The sequence below is a fragment of the Microcebus murinus genome, chromosome 2 (genome assembly GCF_040939455.1).
Source record: "Microcebus murinus isolate Inina chromosome 2, M.murinus_Inina_mat1.0, whole genome shotgun sequence".
Taxonomy (NCBI): domain Eukaryota; kingdom Metazoa; phylum Chordata; class Mammalia; order Primates; family Cheirogaleidae; genus Microcebus; species Microcebus murinus.
This window is the reverse complement of record NC_134105.1, coordinates 123,774,430-123,800,550: the sequence shown is the minus strand read 5'-3', so window position 1 is coordinate 123,800,550 and position 26,121 is coordinate 123,774,430. Positions and strand designations below refer to the sequence as shown.

At 37.0% G+C, this 26,121-nt stretch overlaps 1 protein-coding gene across 8 annotated transcripts in view; it reads right to left on the bottom strand.

The window, feature by feature from the left end:
* The window catches only part of RASAL2 (RAS protein activator like 2), a 372,653-nt gene that overhangs the window by 156,602 nt on the left and 189,930 nt on the right, over positions 1–26,121 (bottom strand). For all 8 annotated transcript variants that reach the window (XM_076000403.1, XM_012778772.3, XM_076000404.1 and 5 more), the window contains exon 3: positions 23,910–24,036. In XM_076000403.1, coding sequence (XP_075856518.1) covers positions 23,910–24,036 — 127 coding nt within the window. The remainder of the gene's footprint in view (positions 1–23,909; positions 24,037–26,121) is intronic.

The window sequence follows — 26,121 nt, the reverse complement described above, 5'->3', positions numbered from 1 at the left end:
AGCAGCTCCAGTCTGTTCTGCACACAAATTAAACTAGATTTTCCACCAATATGATTTATAAATCATTCTGCTTGAAATATAAACTTAAAAGCCATTGGTAAACAGCTTAGCCAATCCCGGACTACCAAAAAAGAAAACAGAGTATATGCATGCAACTAAAGTAAACAAAATTTAGCTAAGCTTGCTCAACTTATCCAAATTGTTTATTTTTCCTTTCAGAAAAGCTTCTGGGCAGTCAAGGGCCTAGGTCAAGTGTCCAAAATGTATTTCACAATGCATTATAAACAACTCCTCCCCATCTTTCTACCCTTATTACATAAGAGATTGATGAATTATGATTGTACTTTAGAAGAAGGAATTTGCCAAACTACAAGTGAAAATGGAAAAAAAAAATGACTAAAGTCATAAGATACAGAGATAGGATGCTTTCTGAGATGCCACACCTCAAATTTCTTTGTTGGGTTGATTTAAAACTGTCCAAGCAAAATGAGAAACAATATCTACTCTATTATCTCACTGTTTTCATGATTTCATAAGAGTCAGAGAATTGAATTTTATCTCAAATCAAAGTTTATGTTATTGCTCCTGTGTTCTTCTTTCAAATCATAACAAAAATCTCATCAGACAAGAAAGCTGAGGTTCAGGGTCAATGATGAGAAAACATGGAATCTGAATCTTGGTTAGGGCAACGTCAAAGCTTGTACCATTTTCACTAAGCTGCACTTTCTCTGATAAAGGCAGAGAGAATTCTCTCTTCCAGAGAGAATGAGTTCTAGTCACAGATATGAACTGTCTTTCCTAAATCAGTAAACCCTTCTATTTGTGAAATCACTGCAAAATCTGTTTAATTTTGATACACCAATTAATCTCCCAATAACCTAACACATGTTTTATGCTATCAATCTGAAATGCAGCAACAAAGATAAAATGGTCATCTACTCTCATTAAAATAATTTCTCTTATAATTTTGTATAGATGTAAGAAAATATTTAACAAAAGCTCTTTACTATAAACAAAATCTTAAACACAAATGTCTTCCTCACTAACACAACTATCGTTATGATATCAACAAACAACAGAGTTCATATCTGACATTTACAACGAGGTACACTTGACACTGGGACTTGTTAACTTGGATAATAGAATTTACCAGATTTGTATTTACCAAAACCAACAGTTGTGATGGTATAGTTTATAGCCCTGTAGCTGTAATTCTCTAATTTCATTACTAAATGGCTTTTCTAAAGTGGCTATGGTTCTCACTTCAGAATAAAAAATAATTCCAACATCTAAGATTATTTTTTACTTTGAAGTGCTTCATCTGAAAGAATCAAGGAAGAGTTTTTCTAACGTCTCAGATCAGCCACTCGCTCAACCTGCAACTGCAACCATGTACAAAACCACCTACCCGCTGCTGTGGTGAGACGAAGGTAAGAAACAACCCTGCCACCTAAGAGGTTCCAGTCTAGTAAAGAAGATGCATGCCAACAACTTACTGAAAACAGGAGGGCATACATACAAATGTTAGAAGTACAAAAAGTAATGTTTATGACAGATAAATGCTGACGAATTCTAATCAGTGGAATGAAGAAAAAGTTTATCAAGAGGTGATGTCTAATTGGGCTCTTAGGATAAATGGCATTTCCATATATGGAAGGAAGAGGGGGTGAATGTGGAAGAATAGAGCAAGACATTCCAGGTTGATGCCCAAGGTGAGCAAAAGCCCACAGGTATGAGAATGCCTGGGGAACCTGAAGCAGTCCTGTGAGGCCAGAACCCAGAATATGTAACTGTGGTGGATAAGGAAAGATGACCTTTAAGAGCTAAGTCTGGGTTAGAATATAGAGGACCTTTAAGTGCCACTGCAAATTTGAACCACATCTTATAGATAATGGAGACCCAGCAAAGGTGTTTAAATAAGGAAAGTAATACAATTCGATTAGTGCTCTAAGATAATGACAAATGAGCAGTGAAATGAGTAATACAGAAGGATTAAAATGTAAACAGAAAGAGATAGATTGGTAGCTATTAAGATATCCAGGTAGAAACAAACATCATTCTAGAAGGACTAGAATGATGGTGGTCTTGTTCACAGAAACAGCCATCATATGGGAACGAACAGGCTATGGACAAGGAGGGGAATGAAGAAGAGGAACTACCCAAAGATAATGGCTTCAGTTTTGAACATCTGGTGAAGAAGTTCAGATGACCAATTGGGAATTCAGGTCTGGAACTGAGAAGAGAAATGAAGCCAAAAATAGAGATTTAAAAGTTATTGATATAGAGTCAATACTTGGAGACATGAATATATGCAAAGTAAACTTCAGAGAAAGGACAAAGCAAGTGAAGAAGGGTAAAGATAAAACCTTTAGATGCCTGCATTTAAAAAATGGGAAATACTTCAAGTGTGTCCATCCCGCAGTTGGTGTGCGTCACACTCATTATGTATGTATATACCCTTACCCTGAAGCTCTGACTCAAGGGGGGGGGGCAAGGGCAATATAAGTAACTTTAACATTTGTACCCCCGTAATATGCTGGAAAAAAAAAAGAAAAAGAAACAGAACTGCAAACATGGTACGTGACTCCAGTCTCCGGGGCTTAACTTCCTTGGCATAATAAATTTAGAGAGTCCTGAATATTAAAAAAAAAAAAAAAAAGGGAAATACTAAAGAAGGTACAGTGAGGTAGGATACAACAATAGAGGAAAAAAGTCACAGAAGTAAAAAAGAGAAGCTGTAAAGGGAAGTCAGTCATTAAAAACCCTGAAGAGAATTAAAAGGTGAAGAGAACTAAAGCTATGAAACTTACCACATTTCTGATACTGGGGGTAATTTCAATGACAGGCAAAACCAGATTTCAGACTACAGAAAAAATTATTAGGTAGTGAGCACAGATAGATTACTTTTTAGAAAAGGTTGGTGAAGAATTGAGATAGCCATGAAAGTGCGCTAACTTCTACAATCAAACTAAAACTTACAATCTAAGTTTTAGTTTATACTAAAAACTTAGAATGTGCCTGTTACTTAAGAAGGATGTTAACTGACTCAGTGAATGAGAACATAATTGGGAATAAGTCAAATGTGCTGTTTTGATTTTTAACTTATCTAGCTTCTGAACTGAGTAAATTTTATGAATTAAATAGTTATAATAAAGTGAGAAGTTGTTTTTAGTTATAAAAGTGTTTAATCTATGATGGCTATTACTTCAAATCTAATAGATGTTACAACTAGCACTGAACAAGCACAGAAACTTGCTTTACTTCACAGAGAAACACTAAAAATGCTGAACCTCAATAAAAAACAGTATTGTGAACATACTAAAGAATAATTTCCCCAATATTTGGGGGAAAAAAGATAAGGAAATTCTTAACATGAGGCTAAATAACAGAACATTAGAAAGTAGTATGAATTCCTAAAATGGTAGTTTGAAATAAAACACTTGTTCCATAACCCTGTTGCTCATATTTATTTATTTTGTTTCCATACAGGTCATAAATCTGTAATCTAAGGTGGGAAGATGCAGCCAGTTTAGAGCTAAAAGAAGATTATTTTGTTCGCCTAACATTTGCTAGTTTTGTCACTAAAATTACTTGGGAAGTTGTAAAATAAAAGAAAATGATGGGAGGCTGAGGCAGGAGGATTGCTTGAGCCCAGGAGTTTGAGGTTGCTGTGAGCTAGGCTGACGCCACGGCACTCCAGCCCAGGCAACAGAGTGAGACTGTCTCAGAAAAAAAAATAAATAAAAATAACATAACATAAAATAAAATAACTTATAAACAAGCTTTCTTGCTAATATTCTTCTGAATTCTAATTATCCAACACTACAAGAAACATAATAAAAATATTTCTAACCAAGGTAGAAAAACCACATTGTCAGATCTTCTCATGTGAGAAAAGGTTTCTATGAGTTTATAGGAGACCTATGTGGAACAAATTCTTATGTATTTTACTATAGTGGTCTATAAGTTCTGAAGTTGTTGGAAATTTGAATAATCAAAATTACACATTAAATCATAGGCACAGCATTTATGATCTATTTATGATCTTGTACCCCAGCATAATTTCAGCTAAATTTTATTTCACAGAGGAAAGGAAAAGAAATGCCTTCTTTAACATTCCTGAGGCATCCAACAAAAGCTATTCTTATAATCAACTAGATTATAATAATCTAACCTAAAAATTCCAAGAAGTTTTTAGTTTTTAGTCAGATTCAATTTCTCTTCTTTACTGCATATAAATAAAAAGTAAGCTGCTTTAACAGCCAACTTAATATCCTGCTACAAATTAGGTGACTGGAAAGTGAGAAGAGTCTTAAATTTTTAAACAGTATATTTTAGTAGTGTAAAACCCACTGGTTGTCATCAATATAATATACCCTTCCAGTTAATTCCCTAAGATTTTAATTCACTGCTTTCCCTCTTTTTAAAATATATCATAAAGAACTAAAATGTGTCATCAGTACAAACAGGTTTATTCTTCCCTCTTTTTTCTCTCTTTTCTTATTATTAACACTATAGTTACCAGTATTATTGCCACTATTATTATTTAGGAATAATAACTCATTCATCTGATTAAAAATTAAAATGTTAAAAAGAATTACAAAATGAAAGGTTAATCTCCCTCCCACTCTGATCCACCAGGTCCTCCAGTTCTCTCCTCAGAAACAACCACTGTTAAAGGCTTCTTCTAAACAGTTCTAGAGTAACACACACACAATATTTCTTACACAAATCATAGTATGATATACATACACATTTCTGCACCTACTTTCCCCTTCCACTAATAAAGTAGCTAGAAATTGTTTCATATTAATACACATGGAACTAATCTTTCTTTTTAATGGGTGTATAGTAACCCACTATGTAGATTTAACATAATTTATTCAAATAACTTCCTATGGATGGGTATTTAGGTTGCGTCTGTTCTTGTAATAATATAAACACTGACACAATGACTGCATGAGTAGATCTACAGGATAAATTCCTACAAGTAGACTGCTGCTCTGGGGCAGTGGAGATACATATTTTTGCTAAATCGCATCCTGCAGAGGCTGCTACCTGTAAAAGCCATTTGGCATGAATGAACTAGAATGCTGTGTCCTCCTATCTTTTCAGCACAAACATTTTTATCTCACAGGTAAAAGCCAGCAGCTCACTGTAGTTTTAACTTCCTTTTATTTGATTATGAATATCTTTTTCTCTTATTTAAATGGCATTTTACTTTTCTTTCCTGTGAACTGTATATGCCTTTCCCTATTTGTAAAATCCAAGTTTATATTTGTCAATAAAATAATATATGCACATAATTTGGAATCTACTGGTTCTACACAGCTTGTTAAAACAAACAGCAATCCCCAGCCCTCCTCTTCTATCACTTTCCTTCCCCAGAAGCAACTACCTTTATCTTTCTTAGTCAATTCTTTTGGTAGTTACCATCAAATATTAAATAATATGGCTTTACTAATATTTTTTAATTTTTCTATTTTAGATGTTATCAATTGACTTTCTAGTATGGAAGATGAGAATTTGACCTCTTCCCCCTCCATTAACCACTCCAGTAGATATATACACACGTCCTATTCCCTTACCCTCCTTATATAGTTACATAGTAATTTTGGTAAGAACAAACAATATTATGACTACATATGCTATTAGACATCAACCACATACTAAATCCTATGTAGAATATAACATAGTGGTCAAGAGCATATGTCCTGAAGGCAAACTTCCCAGGTTCAAATCCTACCTTTGCCATTTACTGGCTGTCCAGTTATTTAGGCAACTTATTAACCTCTTTATGTCTCAGTTTCTTTACCTGTGAAAGTCATATTAATAGTATCTACCTTGTGAGTTTACAAGGGTTAAAAAGTTCATATTAATATATGTAAAGTGCCTGATAGGTAGAAAAGCGCTAGATAGGCATTCTCTATGTCCTAAGCTACTTTCTTATTTCTCTCGTAGTTACTGTCTAATTATTCATTTGCTTAGATTTCTTATGTGCTTATTGTTAATTCAACTACAAATTTGCTTCCTATTGTTTAAATCATTCCGTTACTACATCAATTTCATTTTTTTGGAGAAGTCTTTCCCTATAGCCTTCTGAGTTGCTCCCGTCTGAACTGGTTTTCTCTGTATTACACCTGGTTCTCTCCACAGCGCTCTCCTGAGGGTTCCCTTTGTCTCTCCCGTGTTGCATCTCCTGTCCTCATTCTTAGTGGAGCATATATTCCGTTAGCTTCAGGAGGAATGATATGTATGGGGTAATCTTTTTAAAGTTTTGCATGTCTTTATGTTATCCTCATGCTTGACTAATGGTTTATAGCTAAATGTAGAATTCTAAGTTGGAAAAAAATTTGTCAGAATTTTGAGGGCATTCCTCATTTTCTCTAGCTTCCAGTATTGCTTCATAGGAATGCTTTCTGATCCTTAGTATGTGATCTGATTTCTCTTTCTCAGGAAGTTTTTAAGATTGCCTCTTTGTCACCAGAAAATTTAAAATTTCATGAAATGTGTCTTGTCATGGGAACTCAATCTAGAAATTCATATTCATTCAATATAGAAATTCATATTCTTTCAATGATGGAAATTTTTCTTGAATTATTTTACTAGTGTTTTTGTTTTTCTCCTTTTTTCCTTTTCTGGAATCATTGTTTTGATGCTGGACTTCTTAGACCGGCCCTCTAATTATTTTACCTTTCTTCCTTCTACTTTCTGATATTTCCTCAATTTCATTTTCCCTTCTACTGAGTTTTATTTGTCACAACTTTTTAAATAGACAAGATCTCTTTAGATTTGTAAGATATTCAGTTTTTGGTTCATGTATGTAGTATCTTATGTTTCTGAGGATATTTATGATTTCTTTTTAATTTTAAAGTTTTCTGTTCCCTGACTAGTCTCTGTACCTCCAGGTTGTTTTTTTCTTTTTCTTTTGGTATGTTTTGATCTCTCTCTCTTTCATACTAGAGGCTTTACTTCAGATGTCTGCTGGTCTTCAGAAAGTCAGTATCCTTAGATCTTTCCTTTTGGGCTAAATACCACAAAGGGTGCTTTTCTAATCTCCTGCCTGGAGGGTAAATGCAAGTGAGGGAAGAAAGGTAGAGGATTCTGACCATTCAGTATGCAAGGTTCACTTAATTCCTTCACATTTGGTAAAGTGCCCTGCTCTTAATTTTGCCTGGTATTTCTCAATTCAAATATCCTTGGTTTTTTTCCTCCAGAGAATACACCTGAAGTCCTAAATTTGAGTAGAGGTAGGAAGAGTAGTTGTTCAGTGGAATGGGGAACCTAGGGATCTACTACCATGTGTTTTTGGCTCAATTTCTGAGCTACTTGAAGATTCTGTGGTAAAGATCAAATTCGTTCTTCGCTTTCTTCATTGTCAGATTAAGGTTTGTCCTTCTTAAGTGAGCTATGTTATTTACCACACTCTATTTGCTTTTCAGTTTCCAATCTTTTGTGTGTATGTATGGCTGTTTTCTTTCTTTCTTTTGTTTTCTGTTTTTTTGAGACAGAGTCTTACTCTATCACCCAGGCTAGAATGCCGTGGCATCAGCCTAGCTCACAGCAACCTCAAACTCCTGGGCTCAAGCAATCTTTCTGCCAACCTTCCGAGTAGCTGGGACTACAGGCATGCGCCACCATGCCTGGCTAATTTTTTTCTATTTTTGGTAGAGATGAGGTCTTGCTCTTGCTCAGGCTGGTCTAGAACTCCTGAGCTCAAACAATCCACCAGCCTCGGCCTCCCAGAGTGCTAACATTACAGGTGTGAGCCACCACACCTGGCCGTATTTTCTTCTTTTTCATTCTCTAGGTCTTTGAAGGACCATGTCTTTAAAATAAATCACTTTACTTTTAAAATAAAATCACTTTACTGGTAAAGTGAGGTTTCTGGAAGGAGTACAATTAGATGCTTGTGTTCAATCTGCCACTTTTCCTCCCCAGAATCCTAGGCTGAATCTAAAAACCATTCCTGATTATTTATACGACTCATTCCCCCTTCCCACCTGATTCTCCAAGCACCACAGTGGTTTATTAAGATTAATATTGGCTTAGGACTGATTAATAGGTGTCCCTGCCTAAGTATCACATTTTAGAGGACTCTACTCTGGCTCTCTTGGCACAAATCCTCACAGACTTGAATGCTCAAGCTGAGAACAGCAACCCTGAGAACAGCTTATACAAATGATCTGCATTAATTAGAAAGGGAATCTTTTATCAAAGACACTTTACTGCCATCTGCTGGAAATTTTGTGAAGTACCTACAAATCATAATGACAATTAAATGACAGGTATCCAGAGGAGTTAGGCAACACATAAATTTGTACAACCATAAGTGGCAGCACTGACTTGCAGCCACCTTCACAAAAGTGAAAAAATCTCAATTGTGCCAGGACGAGGAAGATAAAAGAGCACAATAGGAATCCAAACTTCCACTTCCAGGTTAGAAGGAACTGTGCTCTGGCACCTTGACTTAGAACTGAGAACTGATTTCCCAATAGAAAAACAGCTGAAAGAGGGTCAGGGTTAAAGCTAACGTTTGAATAATCGATACCCTCTAATGATTTTGATTAAAAGCTTATGCTTTATGATAATGTTATAAATGCCCCAGAGAGCATTTACTGCTTTTAATATTCATTTCCTTTAAAGTTACTCAAATTTTTATCACTTATATCAATAAACTTAGGAAAGGATGGTATATGGTTAGGTTTTCCTCAGAGTCTTCCAATTTAATTTCCTTTTTTGGTGTCCATTTGACTTCTTTATTTACATAAACATAAAATTTTCGATAGTTGGCTTTGACTTCCAGAGACTGTTTATATATTCTTTCCTAAGGCTTGCTAGAGTATATTATAGGCATATGATGTTAAACTATAATTTTAAATACACTTACCAAATGTTTCTGGAGTTTTGAGGACTTCAGGATAAATAAAGAAATTTACTATCACAGGTACAATTTTTGGAAAAAAACCCAGAGATTCTATTAGTAAGACCATGGAGTAACTTTAAGATTTTATCATAATATAATGAAATAGAGGCAGGAGATCTCTGCAGCCTTGAGTTACTATATGTTTGGTTTGGGATTTACCAGTTCAATCTGAACTTTCTGTTTGAGAACTGAAAAAGCCTTGGACTTATGACTGTTTGGCTCTTTCTAATTAAACCACCTTTTTTTTTTTATTTCGGCATATTCTGGGGTACAGATTTTAAGGTTTCAATAAATGCCCTTTCCCCTCCTCCCGCCACAAGTCTGAGCTTCCAGCATGACCATCCCCCAGATGGTGCACATCTTACTCATTATATATGTATATACCCGCCCCCCTGCCCCCTGCCCAATACCCTATTACTGTAGTACCTATGTATCCACTTAGGTGCTGCTTAGTTAATACCAGTTTGCTGGTGAGTATATGTGGTGCTTGTTTTTCCATTCTTGGGAAACTTCACTTAGTAGTATGGGTTTCAGCTCTAACCAGGAAAATATAAGGTGCCATATCACCGTTGTTTCTTAGAGCTGAATAGTACTCCATGGTATACATATACCACATTTTATGAATCCATTCTGGATTGAAGGAACTTGGGCTGTTTCCACAGCCTGGCAATTATGAATTGTGCTGCTATCAACATTCGAGTGCAGGTGTCCTTTTTGTAGACTATCATTGGATCTTTTGGGTAGATGCCCAGTAATGGGATTGCTGGATCAAATGGTAGATCCACTTGTATCACTTTAAGGTATCTCCATATTGCTTTCCGCAGAGGTTGAACTAGTTTGCAGTCCCACCAGCAGTGTAGGAGTGTTCTTCTCTCTCCGCATTCACGCCAGCATTTATTGTTTGGAGACTTTTTGATAAAGGCCATTCTCACTGGAGTTAAGTGATATCTCACTGTGGTTTTGAATTGCATTTCCCTGATGACTACACATGTTGAGCATTTTTTCATGTTTGTTGGCCATTCTTCTGTCTTCTTTAGAAAAGTTTCTGTTCAAGTCCTTTGCCCACTTTTTAATAGGGTTATTTGATTTTTTTCTTGTTGATTTTCGTGAGTTCTAAGTATATTCTAGTTATCAGCCCCTTATTGGATGCATAGGATGCAAAAATTTTCTCCCATTCTGTAGGTTGTCTGTTTACTTTCATGACTGCTTCTTTGGCTGTGCAGAAGATTTTTAGTTTGATCATGTCCTACTTATTTATTTTTGTTGCTGCTGTGATTGCCTTGGGGGACTTCTTCATAAACTCCTTGCCTAGGCCGATGTCTAGGAGAGTGTTTCCAACATTTTCCTCTAGAATTCTAATACTTTCATACCTTAGGTTTAAGTCTGTTATCTAGCGAGAGTTGATTTTTGTGAGAAGTGAAAGGTGTGGGTCCTGCTTTAGCCTTCTACAAGTGGCTATCCAGTTTTCCCAGCACCATTTATTGAAAAGGGATTCTTTTCCCCAGCATATGTTTTTGTCTGCTTTGTCAAAGATTAGATGGCTATATAAGGATGGTTTTATATCAGGATTCTCAGATCTGTTCCACTGGTCAATATTCCTATTTTTGTGCCAATACCAGATTGATTTAATTACTATAGCTTTGTAGTAAGTTTGATATCTGGCATATTAATACCTCCCATTTTGTTTTTGTTGCCTAGAATTGCTTTTGATATTCGGGGTCTTCTTTGGTTCCATACAAAGCATAAAATTATTTTTTCTATATCTGTGAAGAATGCTGAAGGGATTTTAATAGGTATTGCATTGAATCTGTAGATCAGTTTGGGTAGTATAGACATTTTAATGATGTTGAATCTGCCAATCCATGAGCATGGTATGGATTTCCATCTGTTTACATCCTCTGCTATTTCCTTCTTCAGTGGTTCATAGTTCTCTCTGTAGAGGTCTTTTAGCACCTTGGTTAAGTATATTCCTAGGTACTTTAATTTCTTTGTTGCTATTGTGAAGGGAATTGAGTCTTTGATTTGGTTCTCAATTTGATTGTTGTTGGCGTATATGAATGCCTCTGATTTCTGTGTATTGATTTTGTATCCTGAAACTTTACTAAATTTATTTATCAGTTCCAGGAGTTTCTTGGTTGAATCTTTGGGGTTTTCTAAATATAATATCATATCATCAGCAAACAGTGAAAGTTTGATCTCTTCTGCCCCTATTTGATACCTTTAATTCCATTTTCCTGTCTGATTGCTGTAGCCAGGACTTCTAGCACTATGTTGAACAGAAGTGGAGATAGTGGGCAGCGTTGTCTGGTTCCAGTTCTAAGTGGGAATGCTTTCAATTTTTCCCCATTCAGTATGATGTTGGCTATGGGTCTGTCATATATGGCTTGTATCATTTTTAGGTATGTCCCTTCTATGCCTATTTTCTTAAGTGTTCGTATCATGAAAGGGTGTTGAATTTTGTCAAAAGCTTTTTCTGCATCTATTGAAAGAATCATGTGGTCTTCGTTTTTGCTTCTGTTTATGTGGTGAATTGCATTTATAGATTTACGTATGTTGAACCGTCCCTGCATCCCTGGGATGAAGCCCACTTGGTCGTGATGGATTATTTTTTTGATAAGCGTCTGGATTAGATTAGCTAAGATTTTGTTGAAAATTTTTGCATCTATATTCATTAGGGATATTGGTCTGTAGTTTTCTTTTTTTGTTGCATCCTTTCCTGGTTTTGGTATCGGAGTAATGTTCGTTTCATAAAAGGTGTCAGGGAGGTTTCCGTTCTTCTCGATGTTGTGGAATAGTTTCTGCAAGATAGGTACTAGTTCTTCTTTGTAAGTGTGTTAAAATTCGGGTGTGAAACCATCTGGACCGGGACTTTTCTTTTTAGGGAGATTTTAAATTGCTGTTTCTATTTCAGCTCTTGAGATTGGTCTGTTCAGGGAATCTATTTCTTCCTGGTTGAGCCTAGGGAGGCTGTGTGTTTCTAGAAATTTGTCCATTTCCTCCACATTTTCCAGTTTGTGTGCATAAAGATTTTTGTAGTATTCATAAATTATATCTTGTATCTCTTTGGGGTCAGTTGTGATATATCCTTTTTTGTTCCTGTTGGAGCTTATTAGACATTTCTCTTTTCTGCTTTTCGTTAGCTTAGCCAACGGAGTGTCAATTTTGTTTATTTTTTCAAAGACCCAACTTTTTGTTTTATTAATCTCCTGAATAGCTTCCCTGTTTTCAATTTCGTTTAGTTCTGATTTGATCTTGTTGCTTTGACTTCTTCTGCTGGGTTTGGGATTGGTCTGTTCTCCTTTGTCCAGCTCTTTGAGTCATTCCATTAGATTGTCTATTTGTGATCTTTTTGACTTTTGGTTAAAGGCATTTATGGAGATAAACATTCCTCTCAGAACTGCTTTAGCTGTGTCCCAGAGGAGTTGATAACTTGTCTCTCCATTGTCATTTTGTTCATAGAATTTTTTTATTTCCACCTTGATTTCATCATTTATGAAGTAATCATTTAGTAGGAGGTTGTGCAATTTCCACGTTTTTGTGTAGAAATGTGAGTTTCTGTTAGGGTTGATTTCTACTTTTATTCCACTGTGATCTGAGAAGATACATGGTATGATTGCTATGTTTAAAAATTTCTTGAGATTTACTTTGTGCCCTAGGATATGGTCAATCTTAGAGAATGTCCCGTGAACAGAGGAGAAGAACATATATTCAGTGGATTTTGGGTAGAATGTCCTGTAAATGTCAGTCAGACCCAATTGTTCTAGAGTTTTGTTTAAGTCCATTATTTCTTTATTAATTTTCTTTCTGGAGGATCTGTCTTGTGCCGTCAGTGGGGTGTTGAAATCTCCGGTGATTATGGAGTTGCTATTAATCCATTTGCTTAGATCCAGTAAGGTTTGCTTTATGAATCTGGGTGCACCTAAGTTGGGTGCATATATATTTAAAATTGTTATCTCTTCTTGTTGAACTGTGCCCTTCACCATTATATAATCACCCTCTTTGTCTTTTACTACTTTTGTTGGTTTAAAAACTAAATCGTCTGAAATTAGAACTGCCACGCCAGCCTTCTTTTGGCTTCCACTTGCTTGGAATACTGATCTCCAGCCTTTTACTTTTAGTCCATATGCATCCTTGCAGGTTAAATGTGTTTCCTGAAGACAGCATATACTTGGCCTGTATTTTCTTATCCATTCAGCCAGCCTATGTCTCTTGAGTGGAGAGTTTAAGCCATTCACATTTATTGAGAGAACTGATAGGTAAGGTAGATTAGTGTTCATTCTGTTGGGTTGGATGTTGTTGCTTTGATTTCTCTCTTGAGCCATTGTATTATCTGGCCTTTAATCTTTTGGTTGTTTTTATATTCGTGAGTTTTTATTATGGTGTTCCGTGCGTAACACTGTTTTGAGTACTTCTTGTAGGGCTGGTCTTGTCTTGAATTCTCTGAGACTTTGCCTGTCTGAGAATGTCTTTATTTCTCCTTCATATATGAAGCTTAGTTTTGCAGGGAATAAGATTCTAGGGTGGGCATTGTTTTGTTTCAGAAGAGTGAGAATGGGGCCCCAGTCTCTCCTTGCTTGTAAAGTCTCAGTAGAGAAGTCTGGTGTTATTCGAATTGGCTTTCCCTTGTATATTACTTGCTTCTTTCATCTTACAGCTCTTAGAAGGGCCTCTTTAGTTGATATTTTGGTCAGTCTGATGACTGCATGTCATGACGTCTTCCTGTTTGCATTTTATCTTCCAGGGGTCCTCTGAGCTTCGTGAACTTGTATATCAATATTTTGAGCAAGGCCTGGGAAATTTTCCTCTATTATATCTTCAGATAGGTTGTGCAACCCTTGAGTGTTGTCTTCTTCCCCTTCTGGTAACCCTATGACCCTCACATTAGGTTTCTTCACACAATCCCACATCTCTTGTAGGCTTTGCTCTTTTCTCTTGTTTCTCTGCTCTATCTCTGTGACTGATTTATTTAATTGGAGGGTGTTATCTTCAATCTCTGAGATTCTTTCTTCTGTTTGATCTACCCTGTTCTTGAGACTTTCCACTGTATTTTGTAGTTCCCTGAATTGATTCTTCATTTCGAGTTCAGTTAAACTTCTCTTCATTGTGTCGATTTCTTTAGTGAACTTTTTTTCCAGGTCCTGGAGGCTTTTTGTGGTTTCTTTGTGTTGGTTATTGAGTTGTTCTTGCAGGTTGTTGAATTTTCTTATGATCCACATTCGAAATTCCTCTTCTGTCATTTTGGTTGCCTGATTTTGGTTGGTGTCTGTTTCTAAGGGGCTAGTGCTCCTCTTTGGGGGTGTGTTTTCCGTTTGGTTCTTCGTATTTCCGGAGTTCCTTCGCTGATTTCTTCCCATGTCAATCAGTTGTTTCTTTCCTTTAGGTTTTCGTTTAGGTATTCACAGGCCTTGTTTAGTTTCTGAGCAGGTAGGTGGTGCCTGTGGGTGAGATTAAACCACTCCCTGTATAATGAGTCAGTAGGTGTCGTGAAAAGGCTGTGCAGGATGTCCTCCCTGTCAGTAGGTGGCGCTTACTTGGAGGAACAGGCTACGCTGTTGTTTTTGTGTCCTGTTATCAGCTCTTGTTCCTGTTGAGAGGCACTCTAGTGCCTCAAGTGGTCGGTGGGGCCCTGGGACTTCCAGGTGTGTCCTTATTCTCCCCCTCAGTGAGGGCTGGTCTAGGAGAGAGTCTGGGCAGAGCCGGGTTGGGTAAACCTGCCCTCAGGCACCACCAATGCCATTAGCAGGGGTCAAAGTTCTGTTCTCTGCTTCCTGGAGAAGCTGTCAGGGAGGGGCCAGAATGGCCCTGCTCTGTTAAAAAGTCTGTGTGTAGGGTGGGGCTGTCTGAGACCCACAGTCTGGAGCGGGCCTCGCTTCTTTCCACCCTCCCCAACTCCGTGACTACTCCTCGGCCTCTGCCAGCAGGCTAGACCACATGCCACCAGGCCTCCCCTGACTGTTATGACGGCGGGGAGGTTCCCTGCACAGGAACGCCACCTGGGCTGGGTGCACGGCCTCCCTTTGGTGGAGGGTTGCCCTCTAGGACGCTGATCTGCCCCCGAACGCACACACACCTTAGTAGGCTGTTCATGGATATTCCTTCTGTGCCGTGGGCAATGCAAGATCTGGGTGCACGCGATCTGGTCTGCAGGTCTCACCTCTGGGCCCCAGAGTTCAAACTATATCCCCACAGGGAGAGGTGTGCCAGTCTCAATTCACCCACGGGGAGCCCAAGCTGGGTTGATGTCTCTAGGAGCTCACAGTCTGAGTTCCGCTTAGTCAGCTGTAGGGCCCCAAAAGGGAAGGTTCCATTCCTTTTCTGCCTGGCTGGGTGCCTCCGGCTAGTGGCTGTGTTGTCTTTCTGGGCAGCCTCAGGTAGAGTCGGCAGAGGGGAGAATGAGGCAATATGGCGCCTGCCGTGCTGCTCGGGTCTGTGCACACGGAGGTGCCCCGAGGGATTTGGGAATCTGGTGCCGCTGTCCCCTACTAGCTTACCGCTCACTGGCAGCGGCTGTCTCTGGGCTCATGTCTGCAGGTCTCTCCACCCGCTGGGGAGCCCACTGGCAGTCCGAGATGCAGGGGAGGGGAAACTTGGCCTATCCACCTACCCTTCCCGCTGATCTCCGGGTTGCTCCGGCGGTCTCAGCTTCCAGTTCTCCTCTGCAACCTCCTCCCGTGGAGTCTCCTGTGGTCTCAGGTACCCCTCCTTCCGACTCTCATCCGATGTATGCTCATCTTCTTGCTTCTTTCTTCTAATTTCTGCTAGAATCTGTTTCCTGCGGAGACACTCTGTCTGGCTGTGTTTCTTGTGTGCCATCTTGATTCCCCTCTAAACCAGCTTTTTAATCATGTTTATGATTTACCTGCAAACAAGCATTCTTGTACATTCAGGTTCATACTTTAGTTTGTCCATTTGGGCATGAAAGCATACATTTTATTGGAATGTCAAAAGGAATACAACAAACAGATTGGAGAGAGTTCCCAATTCACCTTTGTGCTTTCCACCTGCCAGGTAGGAAGCAACATGCAGATAGTAGAGAGAAATTTTCTTCCATAAATGTACAGTTCACAAAAACGCCCACTGTTCAGCTTTCCCTTTTCCCCATTCTCAGAGTTTTTGAAAGATATTTGATAGCTTTGTTTAAAAAAAAGTTCAATTCATAGGTTACATTTACACTAAAAATGAATATTTACTAATTCTAGTTCACATGGTCAATTAACATACCTCCCAGTATTGTCTGTATATGCAAGCTGCACTTTGCATGGCTTAAATTCAAACAATCTTTTGATGAATAAATTAAAATCTGGATATTGTTACCAAGGGAAAATAGTTTTTTTCTAGATTTTCTAAATTTGGAAGTGGGTATTTTAGACATTATGATGCTTATGTACCTTAAGAAAACATCTCATTTTCAATGGCAAAAAATTGGTGAATCAAAATATGCGTCAATTTTATTGTCATTGGTAATTTGTAAACTGCTAAAAGCAAGAGTTTGAGAACTCTTGTCAACGAGAAGTAACTCCTGTGCTTCCACAGGAGTTATTGTATAGTAAAGTGCTGTACACTTATGCATTTGACTCAACTTACTTATTTGGAAACAAAATTCTGGATTTTTACTTTTCTTCTCTGGTCCTTCCTTTGCTAGTGCTTCTTCATCTTCCTAATCTCTAAATGTTGTTCCAGAGCTTAGTGTTTGGACTTCTACTGTCTTCTACCTATACACATTCCCCTGGGAATGTCATTCAATCTCAGGGCTTCCAGCTTCAAGTTATACTACAAGGCTACAGTAACCAAAACAGCATGGTGCTGGTGTGAAAGCAGACAAATAGATCAATGGAACAGAATTGAGATCAAGAAATAAAACCACACACCTATACCAACTGATCTTTAACAAAGCAGACAAAAACATACACTGGAGAAAGGACACCCTATTCAATAAATGGTGCTGGGAAAACTGGATAGCCCCATGCAGTAGAACAAAATTGGATCCCCATGTCTCATTACATATAAAAATTACTTCAGGATGGATTAAAGACTTAAATGTAATACCTGACAACATAAAAATTCTAGAAGAAAACTTAGGAAAGACTCTCCAGACATTGGCCTGGGCAAAGAATTTATCACTAAGACTCCAAAGCAAAGATAACAAAAACAAAAACAAATAAATGGGACTAAATTAAAAAGCTTCTGCACAGCAAAAGAAATAATCAACAGAGTAAACAGACCACCTATGGGATGGGAGAAAACATTCACAAACTATACATCTGACAAAGCACTAATATCTGGAATCTAAAAGGAACTCAAACAAATCAACAAGGGAAAAACCATACCATTAAAAAGTGGGCAAATGACATGAATAGACATTTTTTTAAAAAGAAGTTATACAAATGGCAAAAAAAAAATATGAAAAAAATGCTCAACATCACTAATCATCAGGGAAAAGCAAATTAAAACCATAATGAGATAACACTTTATCCCGGTCAGAATGGCCATTATTAAAAAGTAAAAAAACAATAAATGGTGTGGATGCATTAAAAAAGGAATGCTTATACACTGTTGGTAGGAATGTAAATTAGCACAATCTCTATTGAAAACATTATGGAGATTCCTCAAAGAACTAAAAGTAGGCCTACCATTCAATCCTGCAATGCCACTACTGGCTATCTACTCAAAGGAAAAGAATTCATTATATCAAAAAGACACCTGCATTTGTATGTTTATCACAGCACAATTCGCAATTGCAAAGGTATGGAATAAACCTAAGTGCCCATCAACCAATGAGTGGATAAAGACAATGTGGCAGACATACACACCCCCCACCCAACCATACAAAAGAATGAAATAATATCTTTTGCAGTGACTTGAATATAATTGCAAGCCATTATCCTAAGAGAAGCATCTCAGGAATGCAAAGACAAATACTGCATGTATTCACTTAAAAGCAGGGGCTAGATGATGGGTATACACACAACACAAGGTCATACAGAGAGGTATAATGGACTGTGGAGACTCAAAGTGGGAAGGGTGGGAGGAGAATGAGGGATCAAAAATTACCTATTTGGCACAACATACACTATTCAGGTTTCACCACTATACAATTCACCTATGTAATAAAAAATCACTTGTACCCTCTATATCTATTGAAATTAAAAAAAAAAATTCCAGGGCTTCAAACATCATGTATTTGCTAAAGGCCTGCAATTTATATCTCTAGTCTATACTTCTCCCTTATTTCAAGACTCATACATCCAACGTATTTCTACCTGGGTGTCTAATAAGACCTTCAAGCTTAACATGTCCAAAATTGAGCTCCTGGTTAATCACACTTTCAAACTTGTTTCTCCCACAGTCTTCCCCATTTAAAAGAATAATAATTTCATCCCTCTAGTATTCTAGCCAAAATTCTGGATTCTTCTGATTCTCACTTCCCACAGCCAATGTGATGGCTCTATTTATAAACATATCCAGAATCTGGCTACTTTTCAGCTCTTCCACTATTAATATTACCATTCTGGCCTAAGTTGCTCCCGTCTAGATTTTTTTCAACAGCATCCTATTTGGTCTCTGGACTCCTATTCTTGCACTCCTACCCTCAATACAGAAGCCAGCGGCTTCCCATCTCAGAGAGTAAAAGTCAAAGCCCTTATGATGACCATCATGATCTGGTCACCCAATAGCTCAATGGTGCCATCTGCTATCACCCTCCCCCTTGTTCATTCCACTCCTGCCTCATTGGCACCTATGCTGTTCGAACACTCCAAACATATTCCCACTTTATAGTAAATGTTCCCCAGGGTGGGACTTCTTACCCCCAGGTATCTACACTCCCTACTCCCATACTTTTACCAGATCTTTGTTCAAATGTCAATGAGGCTTTCTTTGGCCACCTTAGCTAAAATGATAATTCCTTGACACTTTCTATCCCTGATCTCTACTTTTATTTTTTTCTTTGTACTTGTCACCATCTAGCACAGTATATATCTTTTTACTCTTGCTTATTGTCTATCGCTCCTCAATAGAATGTAAGTTCCATGAAGGGAGAGAGACTTTTGTCTATTTTTTTCACTGCTAATCCTGAGAACCTAGAGCAGTATCCGGCATATAGTTGGTACTCAGTAACTACTGGATGCATAGATGGATGGCTTTTTGAAAAATAAAAGAATATAAGCCACACAATGTAATATACCACAATCATAACATGTATGATGGATACCCATCAAAATTTCATTTGTTTATAAATATAATGTGCATATGTCTGTTGGGAGTGAGTAGATATAGGGCACTCAACAAGTTTTTTCAAATGAATTCAGTATTTTTATTGAAATCATCTAAAAACAATACTCCAAACAGATACTACCACCCCTCCCCTGCCTTATTTATACTGTTAGTTTCACTTAGTAATTGATTTAAAAAAAGGAAAAAAAAAAAACGTTTATAGAAGAATGCTTTTAGGGGGCAGGGAGAATGAAAAATTGCTTTTTAGGTCTATTGGAGAAATCACCTGTTTGAAACTTATAGCCTCTTAAAAGTCTTCCCCTCCTTTATCCAGGGATGAATGAAATTTTGGTTAGCTGTTAAATTTAAATTACCTCCTACAAAAAGAAGACAGGAAGCAACTATTCTTGGGATTGCATCTTTTTTAAAAAAGGTGTATCCTGGTGTGATTGGTTCTTGGTGGCTCTGCCACTATCACCATTTATCAAACTCAGAGCCAGAAGAAATAAGGGGACCAATTATTAGATTGCTTTAAGTTTTAAGAGAGTTGTAGTAGGGTAGTAGTAATCACTGTTGGTTGCTATGCTACTACTGTCACCATATATGACTGATCAACTTAGGCATGCACTTTGTTCTTTATCTTCCTTCTTTAATCTTCATTCCTTTTATTCATTTGTCCTTACTCGATCATTCAGATACTCATGAGTATCATTCAGATACTCATATTTATAGAGTATCTACCATCCTGTCAGCCTTTTCACAGGCAAACTTTTAAAAGAAGTTGTCTCCATTTGCTGTTTCAATTTCCTTATTTATTGCACTATTTTCTCAACCCATTTCGGTATGCCTGCTGCTACCACATCCCACTGAAACTGCTGTCCCTAAATTCACTAAGAACCTGAATGTCGCTAAATCCAATAATTCTTTTTTTTAGTGCTTACCTTAGTTGCCCTTTCAGTAGCATACAACAGAGATGATTATAGCTCTTATCTATCCTTATCATACACTTTGGAATATTTACTCTAGACCACTTAGTTGACAGCATAATCTAGTCTGATTTTCTTCTCTCTTTTCCCCCCTTTGTTTATGTATAATACATATATGCTCAATGAATTACCACGAAGTGAACACACCTGTGTAACCCCTAAGTCAACAAATAGAACATTAACAGTACTCCAGAAACTTCCTTCATATTCTTCCCAATCACTACTCATGCCTCCTCCCCAGAAATAGTCAACATCCTGACATCTAACACCATAGATTAGTTTTGCCTGTTTGGAGCTTCATATAGACAGAATTACACAGTATGTACTATTATGTGTCTGTTTTTAGTGCCGTGGTCCCCAAACCCAGGGCTGAGGAACCAGTAACGGTCTGTGGCCTGTTAGGAACCAGGCCACACAGAAGGAGGTAGCAGGGATGAGCGAATAGAGCCTCATCTGTATTTACAGCTGCTCCCCATCACTCCCATCATCGCATAAGCTCTGCTCCTGTTAGATCAGTGGAACTTAGATTCTCGTAGGAATGCGAACCCTACTGCAAACTGCGTGTGAGGGATCTAGGCTGCGTGCTCCTTATGAGAATCTAGTGCCTGATGATCTGAGGTGGCACCGAGGTGGTGATGCTAGTGCTGGGGAGCGGCTGCAATACAGATTTTCACTAGCAGGGAGGTTTGACTGCACAATAAATGTGATGCACTTGAATAGTTCTGAACCACGCCCCATCCCAGGTCCATGGGAAAATTGTCTTCCACAAAATGAGTCTCTGGTGCTAAAAAGGTTGGGGACTACTGCTGTAGTGAACTCTTTAGTGAACTATCTGTTAAAGCCTCTTGCTTATTTTTCTACTAAAGAGCCTTTATGTATATTAATAAAAGTCCTTTCTTCATTATGTGTTGCAAATACATTCTCCTACTCTGCAGTTTGCCTTTTTCACTCTCTTAATGGTGTCTTGATAAACAGAATGTCTTAATCTTAATATAGTCCAGTTTATCAATTATTTCCATTATGATTAGTGTGGTTTTTTGTATTCTGTTTAAGAAATCTTTCTCTATCCAAGATCATGAAAATATTCTTCTACATTTTTCTAGGTACTTTAACATGTTACCACTCATTTAGATCTACAGTGCACTTGGAATTACTTTTGTGTATGGTGTAAGGTAGGGGCCAATTCTACCCTACTCCCATAAAGACATCTAGTTGACTCAGCCTCAACAACTACAGAAACTATCCTTCCCTCACTGCTTTGCAGGGCCCCCTTCGTCACACCAAATGTCCACATACACGGAGGATCACTTAGGGCTCTCCATGCTGTTTTGCTGGTCTATTTGCCTGTTTTTCCTTCAACATCTTACTGTACTCTTTAAATCGGTCTTGATCCTCGTAGATTAAGTCTTCTCATCTTGTTTTCTTCGACCGTGGCTATTCTTCCTCTACAGCACTTCTAGATGAATTTTAGAATCAACTTGCCAATTGGTGTATATGTGTATGGTGGTGGTGGGTAGAATACTGTGTTGAAATTTTGATCTCGAAAAGAACTGACAGATAATATTATGTATTCTAAACCAGATAATATTATGTATTCTAAACCATGATCATGATCGCTCATCCCTGTTACCTCCTTCTGTGTGGCCTGGTTCCTAACAGGCCACAGACCGTTACTGGTTCCTCAGCCCTGGGTTTGGGGACAACAGCACTAAACCATGATCACTAGTATAGTGCTCCATTTATTTAAATCTTTTTTTGTTTTCTTTTATGTTTTATAGTTCTCTACATAGAAGAATTGCACATCTCTCATTAGATTTTTCTCCCTAGGAATTTGTTATTGTGTGATGCTATAATAAATAATATATTTAAAATTTTACATTTCTTGTTTGTTGCTAGTGTATAGAAATACAATTGATTTTTGTATACAAACTTATATTTTTGTTTATATGTGTATGCATTCTATCTTGCTAACTACATAAAAAATCTTTTAAAATCAGAAACCTTATAACTCTTTTCATTCGAGGGACTGGCATAGAATGTTACATATATAGCAATTACTCAATGAAATGTTTGACAGCAGGAAATTTTGCCTAAAGACAAATCACTAGGAGATAAACATAGAATAACAGAATAATTATCTATTCAAGATTGGACTGGCATGTAAAGAAGAATGGCTCTAGAAGTAGTCTTTTCTCCTCTAATATTTATTGTGAGGATAGCTTCTAGGGTGAATTTAGGACAACCACTCTAAAAATGATCATGGACTGACATGAGTCAGGATGGCTATCAGACTTGTTGTCAAAGACAAAAGATAGAGGACTGGCTCTAGACCAGACACCTTTGCCACCTCATTTTAGTTTGTTTTTGGGAGCAGTGCCTGGAACACTGAAGGTATTTAACAATTTACTATGTAAATTGTAATAGTTCTCTCATAGTTCATAGAAGAACTATGTAGTTCTTCTATAACACTGTAATAATTATTCTCATTATAACTATACTTCCTCAAAATCCATCAAGCTTGTGGGTCAACTTGAATAGTCAAAAGTTCCTAGAGAATTAGTAAAGATAGTCATCAACATAACACTACCAATAATGAAAGCAAAAGAGATGAAAGAAGGTAACTCTAAGCCAATTCAATTCAATTCAATTCAATAGAAGTTGTACGTGAAATATAAAGAGGTTATAAAATGGTTATACCCAGACAAGTTTTCAATAGAATTTAGACCCACACCTAAATTGGTTTCAACACATGCTAAAGAAGTATGATAGAAATAAGATGACATAAAAATTTGATTTCTCCAAGTATAACTCCTTGGAAAAACATATTTGCTAACCTAACTAATTTTTAGAAAAGCAACAACTGTTACAGGATAAAAAGAAAAGTAAATGATTCAAACTCTGACCAAAAGTTCTGGGTTCCATTTAGAAAATGAGGAAAAAGGCATCCATATTGAACACTATAGAGATAATAAATGATTATTTTATCTACCTACCAAATGTCTATCACTAAAATTCTATGTTTCACTAAGCAAATAATAATACAACACTGCCAACCAAGCACTAAAGCAATTCCTACTTTCAAATTTCTTCATTATTTTATTTAATCTTAATTACATTTCCTTAAAATTATCTGACCAGTCTGATTACTTAAATATCCAGTGTTAAAAAAGAAAAACATCTCACAGAATAGGAAATGGAGAAAAAGCTAGCAATTTTGATAGTGACATTAATTCCTTTAGTACATAATAATAGAAGTGGGTTTCTTTAATTTCTCCCTTCTGTCACCTACTCCAACCACAGTCCTGCATATGACTTACGTGGATCACAGAAAATTAGCTCAGCTAATCTGAGCTAATGTCATTGTACAAGACATTAGTAGCCATGTGAACTGGATACATCTAAACCATTGAATAATACTAAGTTTCCACACAGACTGGTTCCCTTATGAACCTCAGTGCTTCAACAAGATCATCCGATGCTCTTTCAAAAGCCTAGGGCTGAGCAATAAACCCAGAAACAACACGTCATGCAACTTGCCTAGCATTAAACAGCAACCTGATTAGCACTCAGATAAATGTTCTCTCTGTAAAATAATCCTGCTCTCACTTGGTCATAGAAAATGGAATTCTCTAATGACCTCCAACTCTCATTTAAGATAGTATTAATTTCAACACACTTATTTAAGAAGAAACGCAGATTGTTTCGTTTTACGGTAACACTCAGTAACAAGTTCATACATTATCAGATAAAAGCTGGAAATTTCTTTCCTTTTAGTATTGGCTTACCCAGTTTAGTGGTGCCCTCTGGTGGGTACTCAGGAAACTGACCCTCAGAAGGGACGCTGACAGTTCTCCTCAGGCATCGCCCCTTGGTGGCATCTGCCTGCTGCTCCTGTGACCCCTCCGCAGGTATCTAGTTAACCGAAAGAAAAACAGATGACACTGAATTGTGACCTCGTCACAATTGAAGAATGTTTTTAGTTAATGAAGACAGGAGTGTGTAATAAGCAGAGTAAAGGAGGAGAAATATAGAAATAAATATACAGTATCACCACCCCTTTCCAGGAAGCTGTCCTTTAAAAAGACAACTGAAAGATCAGGAAAGGTGAGTATGTAAATTAGCTTGCATGAAGTATGTACAAACCCTATCCAGGTATGCAACTGCTCTGGGAGCTCAGAAAACAAAACACTCACATGAATAAAAGGTGGTTCTATACCAGAAACTGGTTCACAAGTTCCAATTTTGACCAATGTTCAATAAAGTAAATGGAAATAAAAGTTGACCAGACAGATTTAGCCTCAAAATTATCTTAGAAGGAGGTTTTGTTAGGCAAAAGAAGTAAAATCACCCAAATTTTCTTCAGGTTTAGAATTAAGCACTTAGACGTAGTTAAAACACATTTTCAGTGGTAACTTGTATAGATATTTGTATAGACACATACATAAAATGGCATATTTTCTTCCAAAGGTGAGATTGTTTTTATAATCCTAATCATATCAAGTGCTTATTTGCGTATGTGGAATGAGAACTATGAATGGAAAGAAGACCTGGAATGCCAACAACTATTTTAAAACTTACTCAGCAAGCTATGGCTCTGGGTTCTTTTTCTTTCCTTTTTTTTTTGGTAATGCTAAGTTTGGGGGTAATGACCAAAGACTTTTTAGAACTGAGAGTATACTAGGTACCTTTATTAGAATTAAGAATTGTATTGGTAACATGTTAAGTAGTTTGGCCAAGTATGTCAGTAATTGTAGTTCCTAATTTCTTATGGCTCCAATATCCAAATTTATTTGCAACATATTTCAGTAATAACATCATTGGGTTCTTACTATGTGCAAGTCTAAGGAATTTATGTGTGTGACATCATGAGAGAGGCACTATTAATATCCCCTTTTTTACAGATAGGGAATGATTTATTTCTCCAAGTGATTACAATGGACCTGTATCACAACAATGGATCCAGCAAAACTGGGACAGATCTTTCTGCTCTGCCTCAGTAATCCAACTCCAATGGCTAGGCTCAAGGAGATGATAGCAAGAGAAGTTCTCTCACTATTACTGAGAACGTGAAGAGCAAATTCCTAATGTTTCCCATAAACACTTAAAATTTTCATACTCCTTATATGACCAACAATTACCGTATTTCCTCATTATAAGGACTGTGGCTACTTTTTGGACACTGAGAAATTAAAAGGTGGAATTAAGTAAAATTCTAAAAATAAGCTGAGACCAAAAAATAGCATCAATAAAGACATGAACTCTTCCAAAAGTACTCTGTAATATAAAACTTCATGAATGGTAATCTAAGTCGTCTGTCACTTTCAGAATGGAAATTTTTTGCCTTTACTTAAATAATTAAAAGAGTATCACTGAGAGGTTTAAATGGCTATCTGCTATTTAAAAAAGCAAAACTATATCTTCTACCTGTCTTAAAAATAGAAAGAATGAGAATAAATTTGGAAAAAACAGTTTGGGTATTTGAGCAAATAGCTGAATCTAAATACACATAACTATTTTGACAATAGTTCTAAAAATGTCTATTATCTCAAATAATAAAAGTATAAACCACACAGAAAAAAAGGTAGTATTTTCTTATGGTGTTTTAAGAGGGAATAATTTTTTCAGTGGAAATTTATAAAGGTTATATCCAGGAAAAAGAAAGAATGGCTTCTATTACCATATACTTTGTCTCTACTGTATCTAAGGAGAGGATAAATACTATATATCAAACTTCTTATTTGGGCCTAAAATTCACTCACAATTATTTTCTCAAAGTTTTAATGTAGACTCTTCATTTTCCCACTACTGAAACTTAAAATATGACAAAACAGTTTTTTTCAAAGAATCACTCTTAAAAGTTAGGGCACTTTACTCCTCATTTAGAATATAATAGAACACAATGTTGGCTTTTATTCTAAACTGCATTTTTTTTTTTTTTTTTTGAGACAGAGTCTCACTTTGGTGCCCAGGCTAGACTGAGTGCCATGGCGTCAGCCT